Source organism: Chelon labrosus, assembly GCF_963514085.1.
Source record: "Chelon labrosus genome assembly, chromosome: 17".
Lineage (NCBI taxonomy): Eukaryota > Metazoa > Chordata > Actinopteri > Mugiliformes > Mugilidae > Chelon > Chelon labrosus.
Window position 1 is genome coordinate 12,952,313 of NC_140350.1, and position 25,818 is coordinate 12,978,130.

At 39.1% G+C, this 25,818-nt stretch overlaps 3 protein-coding genes across 4 annotated transcripts; 2 read left to right on the top strand and 1 right to left on the bottom strand.

Moving 5' to 3' along the window:
• Positions 1-1,826: 1,826 nt before the first annotated feature.
• Positions 1,827-9,791, bottom strand: slc47a1 (solute carrier family 47 member 1; the record flags this gene model as incomplete). Its single annotated transcript, XM_084564354.1, has 17 exons — positions 1,827-2,403; positions 2,477-2,581; positions 2,840-2,934; positions 4,074-4,206; positions 4,348-4,417; positions 4,501-4,576; positions 4,824-4,932; positions 5,035-5,102; positions 5,559-5,672; positions 5,928-6,025; positions 6,657-6,754; positions 7,272-7,316; positions 7,595-7,637; positions 8,029-8,177; positions 8,290-8,358; positions 9,167-9,268; positions 9,579-9,791. The coding sequence occupies 17 exons, from the start codon at positions 9,789-9,791 to the stop codon at positions 2,029-2,031; spliced, it is 1,962 nt and encodes a 653-aa protein (XP_084420480.1). The 3' UTR covers positions 1,827-2,028.
• A 6,505-nt stretch (positions 9,792-16,296) lies between these two features.
• On the top strand, positions 16,297-18,513 carry tmigd1 (transmembrane and immunoglobulin domain containing 1). The gene is made up of 4 exons (XM_084564288.1): positions 16,297-16,784; positions 16,878-17,154; positions 17,655-17,942; positions 18,093-18,513. The coding sequence occupies exons 1-4, from the start codon at positions 16,707-16,709 to the stop codon at positions 18,221-18,223; spliced, it is 774 nt and encodes a 257-aa protein (XP_084420414.1). The 5' UTR covers positions 16,297-16,706; the 3' UTR covers positions 18,224-18,513.
• A 2,323-nt stretch (positions 18,514-20,836) lies between these two features.
• Positions 20,837-24,890, top strand: pimreg (PICALM interacting mitotic regulator). Of its 2 annotated transcripts, XM_084564356.1 has the most exons (6): positions 20,837-20,983; positions 21,572-21,890; positions 22,024-22,325; positions 22,420-22,515; positions 23,144-23,183; positions 23,817-23,897. In XM_084564356.1, exons 2-5 carry the CDS (start codon positions 21,582-21,584, stop codon positions 23,172-23,174), a joined length of 738 nt encoding a protein of 245 aa, XP_084420482.1. In that variant the 5' UTR covers positions 20,837-20,983; positions 21,572-21,581; the 3' UTR covers positions 23,175-23,183; positions 23,817-23,897. The 2 variants fall into 2 exon arrangements, with proteins under 2 accessions (XP_084420482.1, XP_084420481.1); XM_084564355.1 differs by lacking the exon at positions 23,144-23,183 and having other exon boundaries at positions 20,843-20,983; positions 23,817-24,890.
• Positions 24,891-25,818: the final 928 nt, after the last annotated feature.

Below are 25,818 nucleotides of genomic sequence, written 5' to 3' on the forward strand. Positions count from 1 at the left end.
TGATTGTGTGTGATGTTATTCAAAAATAACTGTTGCATAGTTATGAGATTTACAGTTTTTTTTTTATTTAATGTCAGGTTCTTAAAATACATAAAAACACAATTTACAACATATTAATTGCAAAACAAAAATGAACTACATGAGCTCAAAATGTTAAATAAAACAGTGCTCGCTTCAGTGGTCCCTGCACTATAGAGTTCTCTAAATCTCAGCAACCTTTATCAAAGGTACAGTGTGTGTAGTTTGGTGGCATCCAGCAGTAAGGTTGCAGACTGGAAAATAAATACCTTCCTTCCTTTAACCCTTCTCGTCCAGTTGTGCAGGAGAAAATGTAAAAATGTAAAAGAGACGATGCAGATAAGAAGGGCTGGTTCTAGGCAAACAAAGGCACCACATTTTTTTCTCCTCTATATAATTATACACTAATGATTATACACTATTGTATTTTAATATAGTGTCTTCCTCCTAAAGCCTCATTTTCACACAGATAAATTGGATGTGTTGAATTCTGAATAATACACAAACTATGCCCCCTAGTGTTTAATGCGAGTAAATTCATTTCTTTAAGGATTGATGGAAACAAAATGCAGCAAAAGAAGAGGGGGTAGCTCAGTATGTAAATTAATGAAGTGACTGTTCACGACAAAAGATCTAACACACACCAGATCACACCAAGTTATTGTCTTTCTGGGTAAAGTGAACATATGCTGAACTGGATTTTAAACATTCCTGTAACGTAACAAGGTAATTGTTGCATGATGTACAAGGTGTTTGCCTCAAGTATGGAGTGAGCACAGTGGCTGAAATAGTTTATTTTTAATTGTACAGTCACACATATTAACTGTCAACATTAGAAAAAAGCAACCAAATGATTTTTAAACATCACAAGTCGTAACAAAACCAAGAGGATTTGCAAAGGAATGAATGGATTTCCAGTTGACTGATTCATGTACACAAAGCGATATAGAAACAAGGAATATGAAAAAGAAATATGACAAAATTGAAGTTGCGTGTTTTTTTTTTGTTTTTTTTTCCACTTGTATTTGCAGTGTGTGTCCAGCATGTGTCCTTCTGTTTTCATGTTCTCATGTAAATGCGTCTACATCCTCGGAGGAGCAAGAATATTTTCTGCTTTTCAGTGCAGCAGCTGTTGACTTCTTCGTCTGCAGGACATCAGTAACTTCTGGTTTAATGTTTGACTTCCTTCCCTTTACGGGCATAATTACATAATTCTTTTATATTTCACGATACCTGATTTACCCTGTGCTTGATTTTACTTTAAATGATCACTTTAAATGACATTTTTTTTATTGATTATGGTTCAGTCACAGTACATTATATCAATATAAAATTGATAGCATATTAGTTATTAATCTATCCAGAATACCAGGACAGAGTGACAGGGATACAGCAAGGCAATACAACACTAATGTATTACTTGCTCATGTAGTTACACTGTGTGTTGCATATTTACATGTATAAACGTACATTTTACATCAGCTATTTACAGTCAATTGTACAGTTAAAACACGAGAAAAGGATTTAAGGTCAGTAAGCGAGAAGATACTGTATATCTCGCCGTACAATATGTAAATCAAGTCAAGAATAGGTTGAAAAATCAAAAGCTATCTGTGAGAGAACATCTGTTCCTTGATGCTCACGTGGTTTCATAGCGAGGGACTTGTAACGTGCCTTGTTGTCCCAGTTACGCGTCCCCGGCTGAGCGGGTTAAAATGTGATCTTTGTAACAAGACCTTTGTTCATCCTGCCAGTTTCAGTCTCATTTGATATTGCATCCAGCTTTCTGTGGATTTGCTCAGCAGTGCAGCATAGAGACATTTTTTCTCTACACATGACAGAGCCAGTTGCCCAAGTCAGGCTACAAAATTACAGCACAGGTTTATGAGAAAACGTGCATCTATGGAGGGAATTCAACACGAATTCATTCACTGTCTCCGCGAATAAAACATCTGTTCATGAACACTGTGCTTAGCCACGGGACGTCTACATTTGGAGGTCAAATATGCCTCAGAAGTGTGAGGTCAGGTTCAGTGGAGCCAGTGGTGCAGGAGTGGAGTCATTGGCCCAGTTCAGGGTAAAGTTGGCCCTGCTCTGTACACTGGGCTCTGGCGCAGGGAATACAATATGAATAACAACGCCTACGGCCAAGATAAGAAATGAAACCAAGAAGACAAGTCCCCGACGCAAGATCAACTGAGAGACAGAAAGCAGCGCATGAGGTTTGGTGTTGGAAGTACTTTTGTTCTGCTCAGCATCCTTCTCAGTCCCGGCTGCCTTAGTATTGTTGCCCTCAGCCTCGTGACTCGCTTTCTGCTCCTGATCTTGGGTGCTGACAGGACTGTAGCCGCCTGTTTTAGGAGCTTCATCACTGTTCAGCTGGGCCTTCGGGGTAAAAAAAGAGGCTGCTGTAATTAAACTGACTAATGCCAAAGTGAAACTGTGCATATCCACTTACTGTGAGTTGACTGTCAGGGGTGTCCGTAAGCATCACTTCATTCAGTACTGTACTAACAGGACGTTTTGGTGACACCACCGCTTTCATCCTAGCTCGCTTTTGAGCCTAAAATCATTTTGGAGTGAGGTTAAAGAGGAAAGTTAAGATAATAGGAATATATATATGTATATTAATTGATAGGATAATTCAAATTAAAATAAATAAATGGTATTAAAAAAGTTTACAAAAATGAATTGATGGAACTCCATTACAACAGAACATTTGTTAATAGAAATGTTTCATTTAAAGAGTCCTATTTCATCGCTGCCATTTTTGGAAAAGTTTAATCACAGTATATTTTAGAAAGTAGTAAAATAATCCCACCTTCTGTGTGACTTTTTTCCAGTCGAGTTTAAAGATCAGAAAGAGGAAGAAACCCGTCTGAAGCAAAACACATATGAGGAGACCCAGCCAGAAGCCTAACAGGAGGGACACAAATTCAAACACACACACACACACACACATAGATTAAAGAATAATCTACACTTGCTACAGCATGCAAACTGCTAATAAACTATTGAAAAGCTAGGTGTATATATAATATGGTAAAAAAAAGATACAGTCAAGTTGAGGCTTTGCTTATACGGCTATGATCTAAAGAACTATTAGCATGCTGATGTTTAGCAGGGAATATGTTCATCATTCAGTTTACAGCATTAGCATCCAAATGTATTACTTATACATATAAATAATAAGTATTGTACAATTGACTTTTTAGCGCAATGATTGCAATGTTCACCACATAAGGGGAACATGAATGCCTGTACCAAATCATTTTAATCCATTCAGTGTTGGGATATCTGGACTCCAGACATATTGCATATCTGCATTTTAAAACTGAACCAACCTTACATGTCCTTTAGTCAGCTGTTACACTTAGAAGCTGAATCTAGCCAATTCATTTTTAAAAGAATCGTTCACCTTGTTTAAAACACGGTAAGTATCCTTGTCACTAATTTAGTCATTTACAGACATTTACAGACAACAATCTCAAAAAGTCGGAGGACTGACACACATTGAATGAATACGTGTCTGGACACATGCATCAGTAGATGCAAAGTATGAGTGGACAGTAAAGAGCTTTCCTGCTTGCAGGGGGGTAAATGGTGGTGTGCAAGGAAGGAATGAAGGAAATTAAGAAATGGCCCACTGAACAAGGCAAAGCTTCAGCCTGTGGTGTCATTAAAGGAAGATGTCCACAAGATAAACTAATGTTTACCATGAAGTTAGCATAAATTAGCTTGAAGTCGACCTTTGACCTCTCTGTTTACTTCTACTCAACCAGGCTCAGGACAACAAATGGGGTCAGGTGAAGTCACAAGAATGTTGCTACAGGTCTTGGGGAATATCACAGCATGTGTGGGGAAATAAAAGCTGTGGTTTGAGAATAGATAGCATAACGCAACCAAGCAGCAAGGAAGTGCTTTCACTTGAGGCTAGTTCCAAAAGTTATGATCAATACCTACAGACCCACATACTAAAATGTCCAGCTTTCCAGCTTAAATAAACATGCTTACACCGTGGTACAAAAAGGGTTTGATTGGATGAAAAAGATCACCTAATATCCTCAGCTTGGCAGCAAACATCAGAGCTATTCCCACTGGCAGGCCAATGATGTAGTAAGACACCAGGTTAGACAAAGCAGCAATTTTCTGCATCCCAGATCCGACAAGAATCCCTGAGCAGACGCACTAAAAGGCACACAGTTTGAAACGGGGGGGGAAAAAAGACATTGATTCAACAAAACAAGCAAACAGCTCTGTGTACAATGCAGCGCAAGCACTCAGTGTGAAACAAGACAAGGGCATTCGTTCTGTTGTGTAATAACATACCAGAAGTGCATCAAAGAATTGTAGAAATGTGTAAACTGTAAGGTTATCTGACACGAGCTCCACAATGTTGCTGCAGACAGCAGAATAAGATCATCAAAACGGAGTTGGCTTGACATAATACAGGAATGGATGTGTGTCCGTTTTAAAACTCACACATCAGAGGTAAATATGTAGCCAATGACGGATTTAGAGCCAGCGATGAAAAAACCCTGGAGCACAGCAAGCATTCCTACAGCAAGGACATTACGTAAGACATAGAGGTTGACAGGTTGTAATTTGCCCAATTTCAATCCATAATATTAAATACATTTGACATTAAAGATACAGTGTTCTGACAGAGATTAGCATGTGTATATGTGTGAGAAATGCAAAACTCCAAGCTCACACTCTAAAGTCCATCTACGAATGATTTTCAGTGGTGTATTACAGCAATTATGTGTGTTTGTGTTTATAGGTATATGCATGTGTCCTCATACCTGACAGAACTAGGGCCACTTTGCTGGTAAGTATGGCTCTGGCAGTGTTCCCAGCCCCCAGAGCGTTCCCAACACGCACACAGGCAGCTGCATGGATACCTAAAGGGAACTGCAAGGACACCATATTCCGTTTCAGTGCCAATAAATAATCTGCAATAAGCGTACTTGTTAAAATATAGACTTATTGTTGTATTATAAGAGTGACCTCTACCATGAATGTAATGGCTCCTATTTCCACCATCACGTGCTGGGCAGCAAGATCCACCTCACCAAGCACACCTGTTATGACAAACATTCAGACATCAAGATCACATTCAGACGTTCACATAGACATTCTGGCAATCACGTTTAGATTATTCTAACTTTACATTTTTATTATGAAGGTCCTGCAGAAAAATGTCCTTACCCAAAATTATATTTGTCAAAATGACATGAAAGCACAGCACCTCATTTATCAAAGCGTTTGGAATTGCCTCTATTTTATGTTTTTAACTGGGAGTTAAAAAAGGATTCAAGTCTGTACAATATAATAACAGTATAGGAAATGGAATTTGATCCTAAATATTTGACTTTTAAGCCACTATGTGAAGAGGATCTTAGAAATTATTTTAACAGTATGAGTTTATATAAATTAAAAATTAATGTCAGTCCATGAAATGTCCTCTGAAGAGATGGAAATATCACTGTGCATGTGTGTGTGTGTGTGTGTGTGTGTGTGTAGCAGAAATCACTAACCAGCAGCGAAGCCTCCAATCTCCCAGATCCACCATTCAAAGCAGACCATGAACGTGCTTGGAATAGCTAGCTTCATGTAAGAGCCCCATTCCTGCAGACAGTCAGTGGACCAGCCTGCACAGAGTTTCATACAGAAATACACTCTGTAGACAAAACTGCTTACATTATTTCCCGTTTGGCCCAGATAAGTAGCAGCGATTGGGTCATTTAAGAATAAGAATAAGAATATGAAAACCTTTATTTGTCCCACAATGGGGAAATTGCAGTTTGCAACAGCATGCAGAAATGACAGAGATATATTACACAGACTGGTGTTATTACACCATGGTGTAATAACACCAGATATTCAGATCAGTGTGTTGTGCTCACCTCCCCAAGTCTGCAGATGGAGTTTCTTCCATCTGATGTAGCCAAACAACAGCAGGCAGATGGTGATCTGAGAGAGGCTGCTAGCAATTGCTGATCCGCTGAAAACACACATGACATTCTCTCAGCATCTTTCTTTAAGAAGGGGTGCCTAAAGAAAGACAACGTTTGACACCACCCTACACACAGATGTGGATTAAGACAGATGAAATTTACTTTGTGATTCAAGCATACTAGATCTCTAATGGTCTGAGAATAAGCCCCAACAATTAGCAGGAGCCCATGCTTGATATGGAAAGACAGAACCCGAGCAGAGAGGCCTGATTGGTTACGTTGACTGCCTGATGAATCAAATGTTTGTCCAGCTGGAACAAGATCAACTCTTGTCAGAGTTCCCTCTTCTTTCTGTGCCCTTTGCTACCTCCCTCCGCTAAATAAAGTTCAAAAATAACAAACATGACTGCTCTGCTGACTCGGTTTTAACAAAAAACAAAGCATTCTTCTGAGATGGATGAATAGATTAAATGCATAAGGAGTGCTCTGACCTCCTGTCCTCAACAAAAGCACATAAACCCTCTCCTCTTTGGAGTGTGTCTCTGCTTTTAATGCTTTAGATGATCAACTAGTATATTTTATATGTCATGTCAGTTGAATCCTGATACCATATCAAGCAATACAAAGGTCATTAAAATAAAAATGAAGCGGTAGGCAGAAGCTGCATTAAATACTTACGTGACACCCAACTTGAGGCCGATAATGAGGACATAGTTGACCCCCAAGTTGACAATGTTTGCTGCTGCTGCTGTGTACATCTGAGGCAGAATGATCCCCTGACAAAAGGAAAAAAAGTGACCGTGCTAATGATCAACAGGTTTACTGTTTGCCACGTACATCATCCTAGCTCTTCAAACAAACAAAAAGTACATCTCATGTTGATGGTAATGTTGTTTTGCAGGTATTTGATAAAGCAGAACAGCTACTGAGAAATAAAGAGAAAATAGAGAAAATGGTCAACAAAGCTATTACAATTCATCCTGAGGGGGACATAAATGTCTGAGCTAAATTTCATGGTATGCTGTCTAATACTAGAGACAATTGACATGCACCATTGACATGAACCTACTAATGTTGGTAATGGTTAAGTCAATATGGATAATCTGAGATCCAAAAACTAGATTTTGTACCAATAAATCATAGCTGATAGAACTTCCAAACTGCTGACATGTGTCGTGACACCTTTTGTCCCTGTCTCATTTTCTCTTGCAGTCACCTGCAATTTTCCTGAATTAAAAGGTAGAACACCGAGCTGAATTTCCGTGCCGCCACTGTTTCCTCTCATAAACTCACCTGATTTTGCAGGTAGGCAACCTGCAGCTGGTGCAGAAACATGGCCTGTAGCAGGGAGAAACAACATGTGTAGTAATATTTTCATGACTGCAACTTGTTCAGTTTATCATCTCAGTCAAACTGAGGATTTAACTGGAGTGAGCGCAATATGGTGGACAGCGATGTTTGCTTGTCTTACTTCTGAATTCATACACTTATTATAGCCTGGCTGGAGAAAATATGCAAAGATGTGATCTACTTATATCCTATGCCTTGACTGTGATACTGAGAATACTTTTCTTTAATGCAGTACTTTTTTTAAAATGCAAGTTCATTGGACTTACTGGAACAGCTGGTAGAAATGCCATCACATAGAGCTGGGCAATTCTGAAGGGGAGTCAAACAGAAGAATGCCATGTCTATATACAGTATGTATTATGTGTTGATCTCATCATTCCCTTAGTTCTTTAAAATTAAAAACATGAAATGGCAAAAAACTAACTATAATATTCTATACGTAAGTAGATTCACATATCCAGGGGTTTAAAACTGCCAATATAATATTCACATAATATACAGGAACATATGTAAGTGTAAGGAAGTAACTCAAAATGTAGGTCAGTATCTTGTGTAAATGTGCAGACAAAGCTCAGCTAAAGCTATAAGATAATATAGGCAACTGAACGACTGATAAGAATAATAGCTTTGTCTCTCAAGATAAAGATCCATGGATTGTTATGTTTCTCCCCTTGACCAACCCAAGAATGTGTGGATGTACCTGGCCACCTCCTCCTCTTGGTGCATTATGAGCAGTAAGTTTTGAGAGTTGATGAGAAGACCCCAGCAGGGCAAGCAAAAGAGCAGCAGGATCAGTGAACTCCTTTGCAGAATTACTCCCACGCGTTTCAGGTTCTTACCGCCGTATGTCTGCGAAACACAAATGAGGCTAATGGCAATCCGACCGCATTTTTTTTTACAATGAAAGCCTTCCTGTGGAAAAAAAAACAAACAAACAAAACAAATAATGTGGTTCGCTCACCTGAGAAATGAGCGTGTCACAAGCCAAACCGAGGCCATAGCCCGTTGCTGTTGTCGTCACGTTAATGACCTGAAAGGTGGAGAACAATGGGTGTGCTAATGCTTAAAAACTCTTCATCCTGGTCTGATACCATATAATTTGCACTCCAAACTGTTCTCTGGGTCAGTCTACGTGAAGTACACATTCCCAGAGTAACAGCAAAGACAAAGCACTGAAGACATTCGTGGTCATTTGCTCATCTTAAACCTTTTTTTTTGTCTGAACTAATGCAAAAGCAAAAAACATCGCATGTGAAGTTTCTGTGAAGAGTGTGAAAAGTGAAGAGAAAATAGATGCTGTTTTCTTTTCCTGACAAATGGAACATGCCACCTTCTTGTAAGTTTACACACAGGGACATATTTCCCTGATCTGTTCCTAGCAGCCACTACCTCCGCATGTACTTCGTTGGTTAGTTATTAAGAACTATTGCTGCTAATTGGTTAACCCTAACCCTAACCCTCGACCTAACCCTAACGCAAAGGAGGGAGTGTATTTTGGTAGAATGGCAGCCAATGCTGGACTTGGTTTTTGGAGTTGTGTTTGATTTATCACCCATCTGTCTAGATATTAATTATACTACATTGATCTAGGAAGCTTGGATAGTTCTGTCTCTCTGCAGGTGAGGTGATAATGCTGTTCAGAACTGAAGAAGTTATATAAATGAGTGATGAAACATGCTCAAGAATACTCAAACAAGTCCAGCTGCCTTTGTTTCAGCCTTCTTAGACTCCTATGAAGCTTCGCAGACATAAAAAATAATCAGTTTGCGCAGCTGACTGCACGGCTGCCATTCACCATTTTACCCATCAATTAGTCTACTATGGACAATAGATTGTACCGCTGAGGCCAGTGCATATCCAGCCAACTCTGCATTCCCAATGTGCCCACAGAATATGGTGATAACAAACGGCAGGAGGAAGTTCAGAAACCTGGACAGCAGCTGTGGAAAGAAACAGACAGATTTGGCTCATTTGCAGCTACCTGTCACTGAGCAGGTGAGTAAATTATTGATATTAACTGGGTTCAGATACTTATCAGTGGCCTACGTAGCAAAGTACTTAGAAAGCAGTGTTATGAAATCACCAGGCAGAGACGGGTTTGATAGAGCAACTATGGACAGCATTTCTACTGGTAGCTGCACATTAAAGAGTAATTCTGCAACAAAACAATAACTGAATGTACTACAATCACTGCACTTTATGCATAGCATACTAAGAGCCCCACCACCACGTCAACTTTCCCCTACTCACCAGTGGGCCTGTGAGTCGTAAGACTTGGTAGAGTTCTTCTCTGTAGGCCAGTGGTATCCAACGTCTCACGCATGCACACCGAAACAGCTTAGAGCTAGCCAGTGTCGCCTCCTCGTCTCCCACATCCCCTGCCGTCTTGGCAACAGAAACCCCAGCGACGGGCTCTGCACCCGGCAAGGGGTGAGCAGGTTCCAGGGAACCCGGCTTCTCCATTCAAACTCTACAAGAGAAGACAGAAGGGAGAGAGAAGGGAAAACAGCTACAGAGCAGTGGAGGGAGGGAGGGAGGGAGGGAGGGAGGAAGTGGGATAAGAGAGAGCAAGGGTAAGAGGGGCAGTCAGCCTATCTGGGTTTAGAAACACAGCACATGCACTTCTTAAAAGTTATTGATTAAATAATGTGGTTTGGAGGAGGAGGGGGATGAAAGAATAGAAATCGGAGGGAGTGACAACAGGAGTGGAAAGGAACAAGAGTCTTTTTGATACAAGGGTCAAAGCAATGATAAATGATAAATGTAACCTGATATTGTGGGAGGGAATACAATGTTTGCAATATTTGTGCTATATGTACTGTACATACAATGAGCAAGTGAGCACTTTGTGGGCATGTTTCATTATGTATTTTGGTGTGTGGGTCGGGGTGCCAGAGGTCCCGCAGGGCTCAGCAGTAATCTGATGAGGAATGCCTGTTTCCATACAAGAAACTCCAATGGCGTAAACTCTGCAGGCTTTGAATGGCTGCTTGCAGGGCAGCCGTGATGTTTGTAATTGTGTGTCTGCACATATATTCGCCACTGATCTTATCTGCCTCAGAGTGCACTTTGATCACCGACTTTATCCTGTAGGGGTTGAGCATGAAAGTGCAGATGTCACATAAACAAAGACAGTCACATGAGTGCACAAACGTGTCGTCGTACATTTTTCCTGACGCAGTGCCGCAACCTAAATATTTATTCACCACCAAAAAGGAAAACGGAGTCCTGACTGTTACGTATCGCTGTAGTAGCAGTAAGGCCGGCTTTGCCTTCCGACAACCTTTGTGGCGCAAGTCCACCTTTAGCTTGATGTCACACGAAATTAGCTTACACATTACAAATGAAGAAGCTACAGGTTGTCAGTCTGTGTGTGTGTGGGGACATAGAGGAGATCATTGTTTGTGTAGTATATAGGTTACTAGCTGTTACTAGTCAGTTGTGCAACATAATATAAAGAGCACGTTCTTCTTTCTTCACTTTGTGTTGCAACTGCTTCTAACCTTTGCTCTTTCATGAAATCGTACACAAGGTAGTGAATGTGACAAAGTGTCGTAAGCTGAATGAAAATCCACAATTTGAAATGCAACGCTGGACAAAGAAAGCCAGTAGTAAAGAGTAATACACCCAGCGCCATAAACAGTATACATGCTCAGCCAAATTCACATAAGGGGTGTAAAAATTTGCTGCATAACCCTAACCATGATCTAAGTGTAATATTTAACCTAAAACTAAGTCTTAACCCTCAAACAGGCCAACAGGCTCCTCACTCTCCCGCAGTGTCCTCACCCTGACGGTCTCGAACTCAATGGCCTCAGAAAGATGGCTGTGCAAGAACGCACGCACGCACACACAAATTTTTGTCCTTACCCGTAGCTTTAATGTTGCATTTTGTCATCATCCTCACAGTCCTTTTACTATAACTATTAGTATGGTTTACTAGAAGGGTGGTAGAAGCTACAAAAAGAGGTTTGTAGTTGTTGTTAGTTAAACTGTGTAACAGGTTAAAAAGCTGTAAAACTGTGCATACAGTGTGCATGTTGCATCATTTTTTGAAGGACTATTAATTATTTCCTCAAACATAAGGGCTATAAAGATTTTTATGACATTGTGTCTGAAAGGGAGAACACAGTGTCTACAAGCAATCTTGTTTCTTGTCCAAATGTACCAACGTGCTGGTATAATATGTGGATGTTTACTAACCATTATTAATTAGCATTAGTTTAACATACCGATGCAGTTGATTACCACACCATAAAGATCAATGTTCTCAGTGACACATGAGACACTGAAGCCAACACATACGTTGACTGACAACTGTACAACTGGTTGTACGGACTCCCTTAGGGAGCCCATCTGAGACGTTGGCAATACTACACAGCACATCCAAAAGACAAGCACCCCTCGAGTAGTTTAAGAACAGTGTTACTTATTATGTGAATACCACTAGAGTGAGAAGCCACAGAGACAACATTTACAGCTGATCTGGTAAGCTCAGCTTGTTAGCCTTTAACTACGATTTTGTGTGTGTGTGCCTAATTTAATAATAACAGTAAATAATAAATTCACTTACCAAGATACAGAACCTTCAAAGTTTATTCACTGAAAAAATTTTGGAGTGATTTTTACTTGGGAAAACCTAGGAAAGTTTTTGCCCTTTGAAATTGTAAGTAAATTCTACAAGGGCGATCATCAAGTAAACTTTACTTGCAGATACAAGTTTCTTTTACTAGCAAAACTCAAGTAATTTACTGATAATTATTAATATGGTCATTGAATTTTACTCTCTCATTCTTTGTAAGTTTTACTTAGACTCTGACTGCTTCAAACTGAAAAATCTCACCTAAAATCAATGGCTTTTCAAGGTAATTTTTAAATACTTTTTCTAACTTTTAGTTATGGATTATATTTAAGTAACATTTACACAACATTTTAGATAATTTTTCTGCAGTTTAAATTGCCTGAATTTGTTCGTAATGTTTTTGTTTATTGAAAAAATGACTTGAGGCAACTGTTTAATTTAACAACACCTTTATTTTTCTTAAGTGAAAAAATTATTTTTTCAATAAAACATTTTCCAACAAGTTTGCATGGCAAAACAACAACAAGGCATAGTTCACCCTAAGATTACATTTTCGTTATTATTTACTAACACTTTGTCGATAGAAGGATTGAAGATTTGTTAACATCCGTGTTCTTCTGTGAGTTTGAGAGGCGTTTTTTCCACTCGTTTTTTTCTACAGTGAGCGGTATCTTAGCTTCAAACGTCCAAAAATACATTAATAACAATAAATTGTGTCCATGTCTCTATACTGCTGATCTGAAGTAATCCAAGTGCCCTGCAGCTCAACCATTTCATCTTTTTTGAAGCTGGAAAATACAGACAGAAATAAATCAAACCTCATCTGAACTAGATTTTCATATCACTATAAAAGTCAACTTAAAAAAGCACTACACATTTTTTTTTTTTTTTTACCTGAATAGCCAGATGGCTTTGCTTGTGACACTGACACGCTTGCTGTAGCTGCTGCTTGACTTCACTGTGTCAGCTGCAGAAAGTTGTTGCTTTGGCCTTAAGGACAAAAACACAAAGACAAAATAATACATTAAAACTACAGAATACTTCAAGAAATACTACATTAAAACTACAGAATCATGTAACCAAAATAAACTGTATCACTGTCAAACCAATGTATTTTTGAAAATATGCTGTCAAAATATTTTAAAAGGTCGCTCTGATCTAAAAAATTACACATATTTCATACATCCAGCATCTAGCGAAGGATTAATCATAGAGTCAGTTCCGGTTTACACACACACACACACACCACTACACACACACACACACACACACACACGTCTCACTCAGGGGTTGCGGCAATCTGAAGGCAATCTGTCATTTTGACAGATTGCAATTCACAACCCAGACCACTTGGTGGCGAGTGAGCACATTAATTGGCTCTTGTCTCTCTTGATTAGTAAGAGTCGGTTAAGTTTCATTTCTCTCCCAGCCGAGCGAGTGGCTGCTGACTTTTCCTCTTACATTTTCAAACTGTCATGTAACATCATAAGTTTGTATCATAAGATTCCACATGTACGCTTTAGTCAGATATGTGTATCTATGACAGATGTATGTTTATCTTACTGTTCTCTTCTCTCTTTCTTCTGTCTGTACCCGGCTGGCCTTAGGCAGATGGGTCCCTCCATATGAGCTGGGTTCTGCTCAAGGTTTCTTCCTGTTAAAAGGGAGTTTTTCCTTGCCACCGTCGCCTTCAGGCTTGCTCTGGGGGTTTCAGGCCGGATTTTTGTAAAGCGTCTTGAGACGATTTGTATTGTTATTGACGCTATATAAATAAAATTGAATTGAATTGAATTGAATTGACTCTCGGTCAAGCTGGGATCCACGAATCGGCTATGCCTTAGTTTGCTAGTGGTCGAGTCTGGTCATACGTTTTGTCTCTATGCCAATTGGCATAGAAACAAGATGAGATGTAAGATGTTTGAATGGTGCCGTTTACTGATTATATATCAATCAAACGTGGTAGGACTCAACTGAACCGGTTAAATAGATTCTTGCTTTGATGGCCGGCTGGACGGATCCCGAATATTAAAAATGAATGAAAATTAAATGCTATTAAATATGTCATTATTATCATTTAAAGACGTTGTCAGTCAAAATGACAGACAACGTCTAGCACAACCTCTGGTCTCACTGCAAGTGCAAAATAAAAAGAGGATAGCTGGTTAGCTAGCAACACATGTTGCACTGGCCACATATAAATAAATAAAGAAAACCACTGTCAACTTTACACCGTTCGGGAGCTATACGTTTCATAAACACAAAATAAACCACTTGTTTTGTTTTTGTTTTGTCCTTTAGCTTACGTTATCTGCTGCTTTTTCACTTTCAGACTAACTTATAGTTTACTTTTTGTTCCACTTGCTCTAATGCTGTATTTTCAGTGTGATGCACATTACAATTAAGGTATTAATGTTTTTTTTTTTTTTTTTGCGTAGCTGTTGCGCGTGTGTGTGCACTTGTACAGCTATCTTTCTGAGGACCAGTTTGAGTTTTACACCACTGGGGTGAGACCGTTTGTGCAAAGTGAGGACATTTTGGCCAGTGCTCACTTCTTTACAAGCAAGGCTATTCAAGGGTTAAGACTTGGTTTTAGAGTAAAGGTTACAATTACACTGCAAAATCAGCATACCTAAATCTACACCATCACAGTTAATCTCAACACTTTTAAACTGTCAATATGGGCCCACGCCACAGAGTGTTAATTTGACCCTTTTTGAAGTGTTGGTTTGTTAACACTCCCAACGTGTTATTATTGACTCTTCATAGAGTTAAAATTTAACACTTCTCAACACTAATCAATGTTAGTTTCATGTAAAACAAACTATGATGAAATAAAGAGGCCATGTTAAGCTTAAAACATTTATTTTAAAACGCACCACACTAATACATTAAATGTAATACATTTAAATCATATAACTGTTTGGAACAACACATTAAACGCCACTTCACATCAAATTTTCCACATACTTTGTTCCCAAACATCAGGGAAAATGAGAGTGAATTAGTCCTGTAGCTTCTATGGCAGGTGTTGTATTGAACTGTTTCCAGTCTGGCCTCAGGGTCATAGTACACACACGAACACAAACACACATAAAAAGGTTGACTTAAAAGAGAAATATAGTCAAATGACTGATACAGAGTTTTTGGACTTCATGTGATCCACCTTAAAGACAGGGAGCGCTGCCACAACAGGACCAGGATACAGCAGCCTGCAGCAGCGCAGTAACGTTGTACCGAGCTAACTTTACTACCACTCTCTGTCTTGTTGGTCTCTACAGAAAGCTAAATTTCCCTGTAGGATATTTGAAACTCTTGTTTTTCGTTGTTTGTGTGTGCTTGTGTGTGTGTCAGTAAGCTGACTAATAAAATGAACAGGTAACATCGTTGTGTGCAAATCTTTACTTCTCTTATGTAATAATTGTGATGAAGAAAGCTTTTATATATATGTATACTTCTTACTTGTTTTTATAAAAATGTGTCTATTGCACTCAGTGCTGTCAATCATTCGATTTTACAATAACAGAAAAAGTCAACAAGGAAATAATTATCCAGACTTTATTGTCACATCCATGTTTTTATACTCAGGGACGTTAAAATAGCTTTAGCATTACAATACTGTCAACGTTACGTAAAAATGAATATAGAGACATACAAATAAACTGAAACTATTTTTATGTACATTATAGTACATTAAAGTACCTGTTGCCACTGTTACTGGCATCATTATAAATTCAGTTTTGCATCGTCTCCATATTTGTTAATAATTTCATGAGTGCATTGCGTGATCAAAGAATGACGGGCTATAAAAACTTTACAGGTTTTTTTTTGTATTTTAATCTTTACATCCATACACACCCAAAACGTTTTAGTGCCGTTGCAATGACAACAGCCAATAAAACGTTTTGTACATCATAGGTATGCAACAAAAAAGGAAAACTCAGGGGTGGGAGCATTGAAAGGGTGTTCACGGAAAGAAGTAAATAATATTATGAAAAGGTCGTTTAGAGACACACGGAGAAGTTATAAAAGTGTCCTGTGAAGGATATAAGAGCTACTCAAGAGCGAAGCAGCTCTTCACATCCTCGTATCACACACAGAGAGCACTTCAAGAAAACTACAAGAAATAAGAAGAAACAGCCATTGTCAGGTAAGAACTACTTCCTGGGAATAAGCTGCCATGAAGTTTCTAAGTACATTTATAATGTAATGGTTCATTTTATGGGCATGGATTTTTTTATGGACATTGTGTTTTGCTGCTATAACTTTTCCAAATGACATGAATCTGTTATTAAAGCACTGTTGATTTGAGATACAACAAATCTCAGATAAACAAAATATTAATCAGATGGCTGGTTTACTTTATTTTTCTGACTTTAGACTCCTAAACTGATTAAATATAAGCAGTTAACATCTTGACCCATCACTATTTACGGTGACACAAACATTTTCCCATCTCATCTATCTCATGGTAATTTATTTATTATTATGCAAGCATACAGCGGGGGGATAGAAGCCTTTTAGTGTTTTATCTGTGTTTTAGTATTCAGTAACAATATTTTGACACCGAGAAAGGTTTGCACTTTGATAACCTGAAATGGAAATTTGTACTGACAGTAAAAGCAGAAGTGACTAAAGGATTGTTTTCTGATGGTGTGTGGGGGCTGTTAATTGTCACGGGCGACAACTGAAATTATTCGCAGTCTCTACAGTCTTGGTGAATTCAGATTATATGCCCGTATGAATGTTCTTTTCAAAGATCTTTATGTTACTTACTTTCAGGTTTATCCAAGAGAAAAATGAAGATGATGTTCAGAACACCTCTTCTCCTCTTGCTCTTCCACTGTGCAACCCAGATATTAGGTATTGTAAATCTAGTTATCAAGAATTTAACTTACCAATAATTTTTCACCCACTCATTAAGGTTTTAACTCAATTCTTCTTTCTTATCCTAAGGCATTCAAATCCAGTCTGACCCACCTATCAGCAGTGATGGTGTTATAAATACAGAGGTGGAGGGGACTGTGTCTCTGGCTTGCATGGATGGTGACGGCTCTGTCACTGACGATACCAATGATCTGGTCTGGCTCAGAAATGGCGCTGTGGTCAGTCTGAAGGAAGAAAACAGGAAGGGGCGCAGCAATGTGTGTGTTTCACCTGTAATCCGTCAAGACAATGAAGCCACCTTTACCTGTTACCTGAGCACAAATGACACCGCCAGGTCCTCTGTCACCCTGAATGTCTCATGTGAGTCCAATATTATATTAATGGCTAATAATTGATTTGAGCTACATTTGGGGACGCCGTTTCTGTCTCTTGGATGGCCTGCTACGCTAAAATATTTTATACAGACATTCATGATACCCAAAAGATAACTCTCTCATGATCCCCCGCACTGTCGACTCATGCCATCCTTACGTTTAGTGTAGTTTTCATTTGTGAAATATCTTGGCAAATGTATTGTTACATAGATTTGTGATAGAGGAAGGACTGAACTATACTCATGATCAAGATTTTACTAAATACTAACTCTAAAAAACTAATGTCATACACATCAGCCTTGGCTGTGTTCGGAGCTGTTCAGCATAATGTTAGCATGTTAGCATGTAATGTTTATTTCAGTCTCTCTAATAGGATATTGAAACATAGCAGCTCAGATTATCATTTATCCGACATTTATCCGACGAAAACATATATTTTCTTCAAATGAACCATGCAGCATCAATATTTTCTCTGATCCTCTTCAGATAAACCACAGCTCTCTGGGTCAGAGGATGTTACAGTGGAAGAGGAGGCCGAGTTAGTCCTGGGGTGTGACATCAGGGCCAATCCACTGGTGTCATCTGTGTCGTGGTCACTAAATGGAAGTGCGGTGGATCTATTAGCGAATGGCCTCACTGTGACCAGCGACGGCTTAACAAGCCAGCTCAAAGCCAGCTCTGTGGAGAGAATCTTGCATGAAGGCAGTTATCGCTGCACAGCCATCTCTCCCACATACGGGGCACAAACCAAGACTTTCATTGTCACAGTAACAGGTCAGTTCACACTCTCGGCACTGCACATTGTTACTGAAGTCACATCTGAGCGTTACATAATTTCATTTGATATTTTATGGCCTCAGTGCAATCAGTACATTGAAGGATGACTCAGCCAGCAATGTTAATCATCTTCCTCCTCATCTCTAGACAAGACCATTAAGTTCCCACTGATGCCCATGATAGCAGGAATTGTGGTGGTGTGCCTCACTACGCTTCTTGCCATTGTTGCGCGGTGGAGGAAAATCGTAAAGGTAACACACGTAACACGCATACACTGAGCACAGATTCTGACTCATTACAGTACAGAGTTTCTAACACATTCATATTCTTTTAACAGTGCTGCAAGTAAGTTGTGTGAAGGTTTCCTCTTCTCCACCACATTGAAGCGAGCCGCGGAGACACCATCGCTCTCTTTTGTGTGCAACAGACAATTACCCCATTTATGTAGTTTTAAATTTTATATCTGCTGCTAATAATAGCTGTCATTAGTTTTATTTAGCGCAAACACTGGTATTGAAGGCAAACATGGCTTAAACAAACAGTAGATGTACTGGTTGTTTTGGTACCTTTAGACATGTCCATGTTTGCTGTTTTCGCTGTTCCACTAGGGTGGGGTCAATCTCCTCACCAACTAATAAACATCTTCCTCTCAAATGTCCTTTAAAATCATACATAATGTAGCATGGTATCTACTGTATCTAAGCTTGATATTTATATGAGCACTAATTATGACTGGAGGATCGAGCTTGTTCATTTTCATTTTGTGGTGGACCCAAAACTTTATGATCCAAATTCCTATTTTCTTGTTAATGTCTTTGCAATAAAATAAACCAAAACTAGAATCTCACAAACATAGGAGAAACGCAGCTCATATTGGGACACGACAAAAAATAAGCCACAAATTGAGTTATGGGTTAAGGATTGAATTTGGGGGCGATGCAGTAAGTGGAACTCAGTTTACCAACACACGGCAAATGACTCACATAGAATCTAAATCTTCGTTTCCATATTTGCGCTGAACTTCTACCTCCTGACTCAACAACATGAGAAAGGCTCGTTAAAATTGTGTTATACATTTACTTTTAATGAGACAAAAGGACAGGGACCATGAGGTTGTGAGGGTCAAGGTCTTGAACTTTGTCTTATTACCAATAAAAAAAGCACTTAACAGGTTCACATAAAACAATGCAATACTGAACGAGGATGACAAGAATGCACGGGTGTGATATCAGATTCAGAAGGCGATCAAATGTATGATATGAAGACAGGCTTATTGTCGGAGTTGAGGCTTTTATTGTGAAATTGCCACTTGGTTGTCCTTGAAGCTTTGAATCTCTAGTCTGAGAACTGGCTCATTTGGTTCGATTAATATGAAGATCCCTTGTGGAAAATATTCAAAACCAACTGTCAGTTTTAAAATGCATGTTTTAAAAGAGTACTGGCCTTTGCTAAAAAGACAGACCTCTCTCAACTGCAATAGCTGCTAAAATGAGAACATGAATGTTTTTCAAAATCTCTAGTTTATTTGTAATTCATGCTTATGAGTGAGAAACAGTATTTTCTTTCATGACCCTGAACAATAGATTGACTTTTACTCTGGGTAGCTGTGGCATCAGGACGGGAAGCCTCTCTGGTTAACAATGCTATTAGCTACTTGTTTTGTGAAGCTAAAAAGTTTAAAATGTGACAAAATAATTTTATAAAACTGTAGGAGAACAAGTTGATTAAAAGTTGAAGAAGAATGACATTTGACATGTAGGTCTGTAGTGACATCTGCTGGTCACCTTACCTCCAAATCCTTCCTAATCCTTCATTTGAAAATGTTCGAATAAAGACAGAGAAAAGCATATCGAGGGAAGAAAATGACAAGCCTCACCATGTACGATTAAAAACAGTATTTAGTGATCTGTTGTTCTTGTTCTGTCTTAGACTGCAGGGTTGATGTCAGACCTTATGGCACTTGTTGTATTTATTATATGTAAAGTTAACTTTCTGAAGAAGAAGTTCTGATGATCTGAGCTCGCTATGTGTTTGTCTTTGATTTGTTTTTATTTTTGTCATCTTTTTTTATGGCTATAGCTAAATGAGATGAGAACAAATTTAATTTCCTTTAAGTATATCATAATTCAATAAAACAACACCACTGTCTGTTAGTCATATCAACATCTGTCTCACACTAAGTGAATAAAAACATTAAACAGATAAGCTTTATTGCTGAACATGTTGCACAACATTGCATTTGAGTGTAGCTGAAAGAAATAAGTTTGTGGCATATGTGAAAAAGTATGTGTATTGTTCAGATATGTTAGGGGGATTGTGTTTTAATGGAACTGCATTAAATCTGTAAAGAGGGCTCTGTTAAAGAATACAATTACATAATCACATGTCATTTTTTAAAAGGCTTTACTGTAAAAAATTGAAACTGAAAACTGGAAAGTGAAGTTGGTTATAAAAAATATCTTTTCTCATGACTTAACAATAGAAATAAATAAATAATCTGTGCTTTAGTCTGGAGATGTTTTCTGCCACCACTCCACAGTAACAGAAACTCCCGCACAAAGATGAAGCAAAGCCAATCCCACTAAGACGTCTATCGCAAAATGTTGTGCAACATTTTAAAATGGAAGTCTTAGTGGCCTTGACATGTCTCCTAACTGTTAAAATGAAATGTATAACATATTTTCTTCTGTAAATAAATCTCAGTCCCACACACCAATTCAAATTCAAAAGAAGCACGCAAAAATGCACAGTTGACTCAGTTAAAATTAAATATTCTTATCTGCTCATATCCTTAAATCTATTTAATCAAAATTAATTCCCACTCGTCTGTATCTATTTCTCTAAACGTCAGTCTGAAATGCACGTAAATGACCATTACGTAACGACGTAGCGTCCTACGTCACTAAGGTTTGCGTAAAGGGCGTGTCTCCTGCGGTTTGCGGTCCACCGCCAAATTCAAACAGTGAAAGAAAGACAAGAGGAGCAGTCGGGCAGCTGAAGCAGAGAGGATAAACGGGTCTCACTTCTGAACGTTTAAGGTAAACTATTAAGACAGCGGATGGTTATATAATCGACCTTCTTTTGTTTTTATTAACCTCTTTAAATGTGGTTTGGTGTGAACTGAGGCGTTAACGGTGTCTAGCTAACAGTGTCTCCTCGCGCACCTCTATTGTTGCATGCTAACGACAACTAAACAACTTTAGCTGATGTGTGTGTTGAGACGTTTCACCGTTAAGGCTCTAAAATGCAAAACTTTGTTTTAATTTGACGCGTAAGTGTTGAATTTCTTCCTCTGGCTGTGTTTTGGATGGATCCATCCTCGGTTAAATTAAAAAAGGGAAAAGGTTTCCTGCAATGAATCATTGTCCTGATCAGACAATAGCCATGGAGCTCTCACTAACACGATTATTGCTGCTTGATTGTGTGGCTTGTTACGGGTCATTTTTACCTTCAAACGCGTCCTTTGTTCATTAACATTGTTCACATTTTTTGTCAGAATAAAATGAACTGAAAAGAGCAATTAAAAAAAAACAAACAACTAATATTAAGTCAGCAAAGTATTGATTTTATAGTTCCTGCATTAACTGTATTTTCCTAAAATTCTATGTTCTGTTGCCTTTTCTCAGGTCAGTCTTTATGTCGTCTTCAGTGATGGATGGGGTTGGCAGAGCTGTGGTTGGAGTTTGGCGGGCGCACACAGTCCTGGATGAGTCTGACGGCGCAGAGAGCTCCCCGGAAGCCCCCGACCGTTTCCGCAAACTCCGCTCCTCGTCTTCACTCAACTCCCTGCGGATGTCTCTGCGCAAGCGGCTGCCTCTGCGCTCTGTCCAGGCCAATTCCCTCCCCGAGAATCCGACTTGGGAGACCGTGAAGGAGGAACCAAAACCCAGCGCGGTCCGCAAACTGACTCGCAGTGCTCGAAACTCCATCACTGAAGTGTATCAGGTAGATTAACTTGATTGGTTGGGTCTTGATGTGCCAGTGACTGAAAATCCTTTTTATCCTTTTTGATACTGCAGGGTTCAGCATCAACAACAAGCATCATTCATTTCTGTCTTTTTCTTTTTTTTTTACCCAGAGGTTGCAGAGAACCAGAGAGTTCACACGTGAGGAGTGTTTGGTCGCAACCCCTGGCCGTGATGCAGAAAATGCCGGTCCATCTACTTCTTGCACCCCGAGGCGTACACCTCGCCGAGCTGCAACACCCAGGCGCACCCCCAGATCGGCAGTCACGCCCGGGCGTACTCCGGGCTCGAGGGGGCGAAGGACTCCTGAGGCGTCTGTGCGGGGTGTGAAAACTGGCAGAGGCAGACGGCAACTGGTCCGCATGGCTGCATTACGAAGTCCCTTTGCATCGCCGAACACACAAAACCAGAAGCTGTGAGTGTTTTTTATTTACTTTGTTTAGTTTCGTAAACAGTTGCACAGATTTACTTGTTGGACCGTTTATTTTTGTGTTTTTCTTCTTCAACAGAAAATTTGACCAAGATTTGGAGTCGGTGTCCAGTGGACTGAGGAGGCTCAAACATCTGTCCAAGGCCTTTGATGACATTATCGGCAGAGACGACAGGTGAGACACTTTGCTGTTTTGTTTAAATCATTTTATAACTATCTGTGAGCAGTCACAATTTGGTAAAGTGTCTTTTAGTTGGAGGTGTGTGTGCATTTTGTATGCTGTTGTGTGTATATTTGAGTAAGCCACCGGTCATTCTAACTTTATTCCTGCATATTCTACATAGAGGAGACTGTAGAGGCATGTGACTGCCCTCCTTGCTCTCCCACCCTAAGAATCTCGGTCGCACAGCTTGTGGGTCTCCACGCTTCCTTCCCCTCCCCCAGACATTCTTCCCGCCTCGGTTTAAAACTGGGTCTGTGTTTCTGGTATTCGGACGAGGCGGGAGTGGGAGGACGGGGGGGGGGGGGCGACTTATGAGTGTGGGAATTGGAGCCATATGAAATGACAAAAAATGCGCTTGAGAGAGTGGTGGATGTATTTGCATCACTTCCTGTGTTGACATTCAAAATATCAGAGCCTGGTCTGATGCAGAAGGAATTGGATACGTGGTAAAAAAGCAGAAACGCACTTGTACAGTGACCTTGTCTGTTATCTATGCAAATTACACACGTCAACTGCTTTCCTCTCTGTGAAAGGATCTGTTCTAGGGAATTTAAACAAGTTTGTTTTCCACCTACTACAGGCAATTCGGCTATTCCCTAATTGTGGAGTAGGACAGGAAGGTAAATTCAAATAATCCTTCTAAGATATGCTGACTGTTACTTCTGCAACGTAAAAGCACATGGCACCGCTACCCTGGCATCCATCCATGCATGTTTGTGTGTGTGTATGAAACCATGCAATAAAAAGCTTCTCTTCTACAGCTGATGAATAACTCACACTATCAGAGCAACGGCAGCTCTTTTTCTGTCAGACTCACACTTCTTTCTGATTTTAAACCTTTTGCTTTGCATATTGACCCTTTCTTTTTTTCGCCTTATTGTTTCTTAAATATAATACTTTCTTGTCATTACCAGAGTGTCTGCAGGTCTCAGAAAGGCCTCAGAAAGTGTTGTTACCCAAATTCATTAATGTATTTTGATGCTGATATTACTGCATTTGTTGCAATTTTAGTAATTTAACAGTTTAATGGTAAACAGATGCTTTCATTCTGGGTTACAGTGCAATTTAAAATGCATCTAAATGGGGGGAAATGGTAAATGGATACATAATTGAGTCCCATTTTCTCATTATTACGGTTGTAAAGTCTTCCAGTCTTCCGTCTGTCAATCCCGTGACGGATACCTGTGGATACCCTCTCTCTGTTTATGCTTTCTTTAGTAATTGTTTCTCTCTCTCTCTCTCTCTCTCTACAGACCCAGTACCAAGGAGCGTTCTGGAGGCGCCATGATGAGAAAGTTGGACCCGAGCGGTAAACTGAGTCGCTCAAACCTCACACGTCGAGCCACAAACCTCTCCAACACGCTGGGAGGGTGGGCCAACACAGCTGTGAACACTATTCGCAAACCCAACTGAACTACACGCCTGTGCGTATGTAAAGTACAGGACCTTTTTTGTATCCATGTTTTACATTTATTATTATTATTACTGTGGTGTCACTGTTACATGTACTTGTAGTGTTGTCATGATATTTGCTTCTTTTTATCCGTGTTGTGTGGATCTTGTGTGTTTACACCTCTCAGGTTAGCTAGCTGGATTAGAATATCCTCATTATAGCTACCAAAGGGATTTTCTAGATTATGGTGTATGTATTTGTCATAGCTGCTACAACCAAATGTCTTTTAGTTACATTTTCAGAATACTAATATTTTAGTTTGTGTTTTCACTCACAAATGTTTTGCTACTGTAGTTTTTGAAAGAGTTGCTGCACAATACCAAACTTGTATCTCCACGTCTAACGCTACATTTACTGACAGTGAGGAGAATCATTTTCCTCTATTTTTATACGTATGCAATAATGTTACTAACTTTTGTTGTGCCTTTTTATATGATATTGGATTATACCAAAATTGTAAGTGTATTTTCTATGAAAGGGGACTTTTTATATAGCAAGCACAGTTACTGAATGTTTTTTTTTTCCCATAATTTTGCGTCAGCAGAGGTCGACAGTTTTAACAGCGTGTGGATGATTCATGCACCAACACTGTTCACATAAATCATTTGATAATGTGATGGGGGGTAGATTTAATGGCTCATTACCAGATGACGGCAATGATGATGTTAACGTCCCGCAAGTTATTAATGTAGTGACTGTCTAGCTAACATCCTCAAGGGAAGTAAAATTCTTCTTTTCTTTGTTCTTCATGTATTGGTACCTCCTTTTTCTACATTAAATGAGGGGGAGGAAAAGGGAGAAATCTTGTCTGAATGTGAAAAACATATGTACACAATAAAACCTGTAAGCTTCTATAATAATCTCCTTTTGTGTGTTTCATTTTGTCTCTTCACATGTGTATTTTGGGCTGATTGTAACGTGTTATAATGCTTCCTTCTTAACATGTAAGTTAAAATAGTGGTGAAATTCACAGCTCATATTTACAGTGCCTACAAACGGATGTTTTCCCCTTTTATTGCTCTTCTAAAATAAATCACTGTCTACATTATTTGTCATTTTTGACTAGAACAATTACAAAATAGCCTCTTTGCTGTCAAAGTGTAAACAGATTTCTACAAATGTAAATACATTTTAAATTAAAAAATATACACAAAATACACTGTTGGTGATAAAATTAATACCCGTCCCCTAAATATTGACCAATTTCTACCATCGTCCAGGTCAGTTGTGTTAGTTAATCATTAAAGCATACTTTCTATATTTGATATAAGTGATTTATTATTGATTACACTACTCAACCGCATGCAATATACGGTAACCTGCTGCAAAATTAAAATACAATTTACTACATGCTATCAATTAGATTATTCCTGTTATAAAATTAATGTTACAGTCATTATATTACTGGGACCATTCTAAATATTGTTTATATTCTTTTGATTTTAGTTTTGATAAATCAGTTTATGGGGTTTTTACATTTACTTTTAAATTGAACTCGGACCCCCGCTGACCCCTGCCCCCCACTTCCCCCTGTTGACCCCTACACACCAATTCCTCACACCCGTCAACTCCTCATTCCCTCACTGACCAAAGACTTTTACACCATCACCACTGCACTATTGGACTGCTCTGCACAAGCACACTTTATATAATCTTTTTGCACAGTACTACGTACCGAATATTGCACTAGTTTAGTAACATTAGGTAGCTACTGCTTATTGTTTATGCACTGTAAATTACCCACTTTATTTGTATTTTGTATCGCCTAATTTATCATCTGCCCATCTCCTTTATTGTAAATT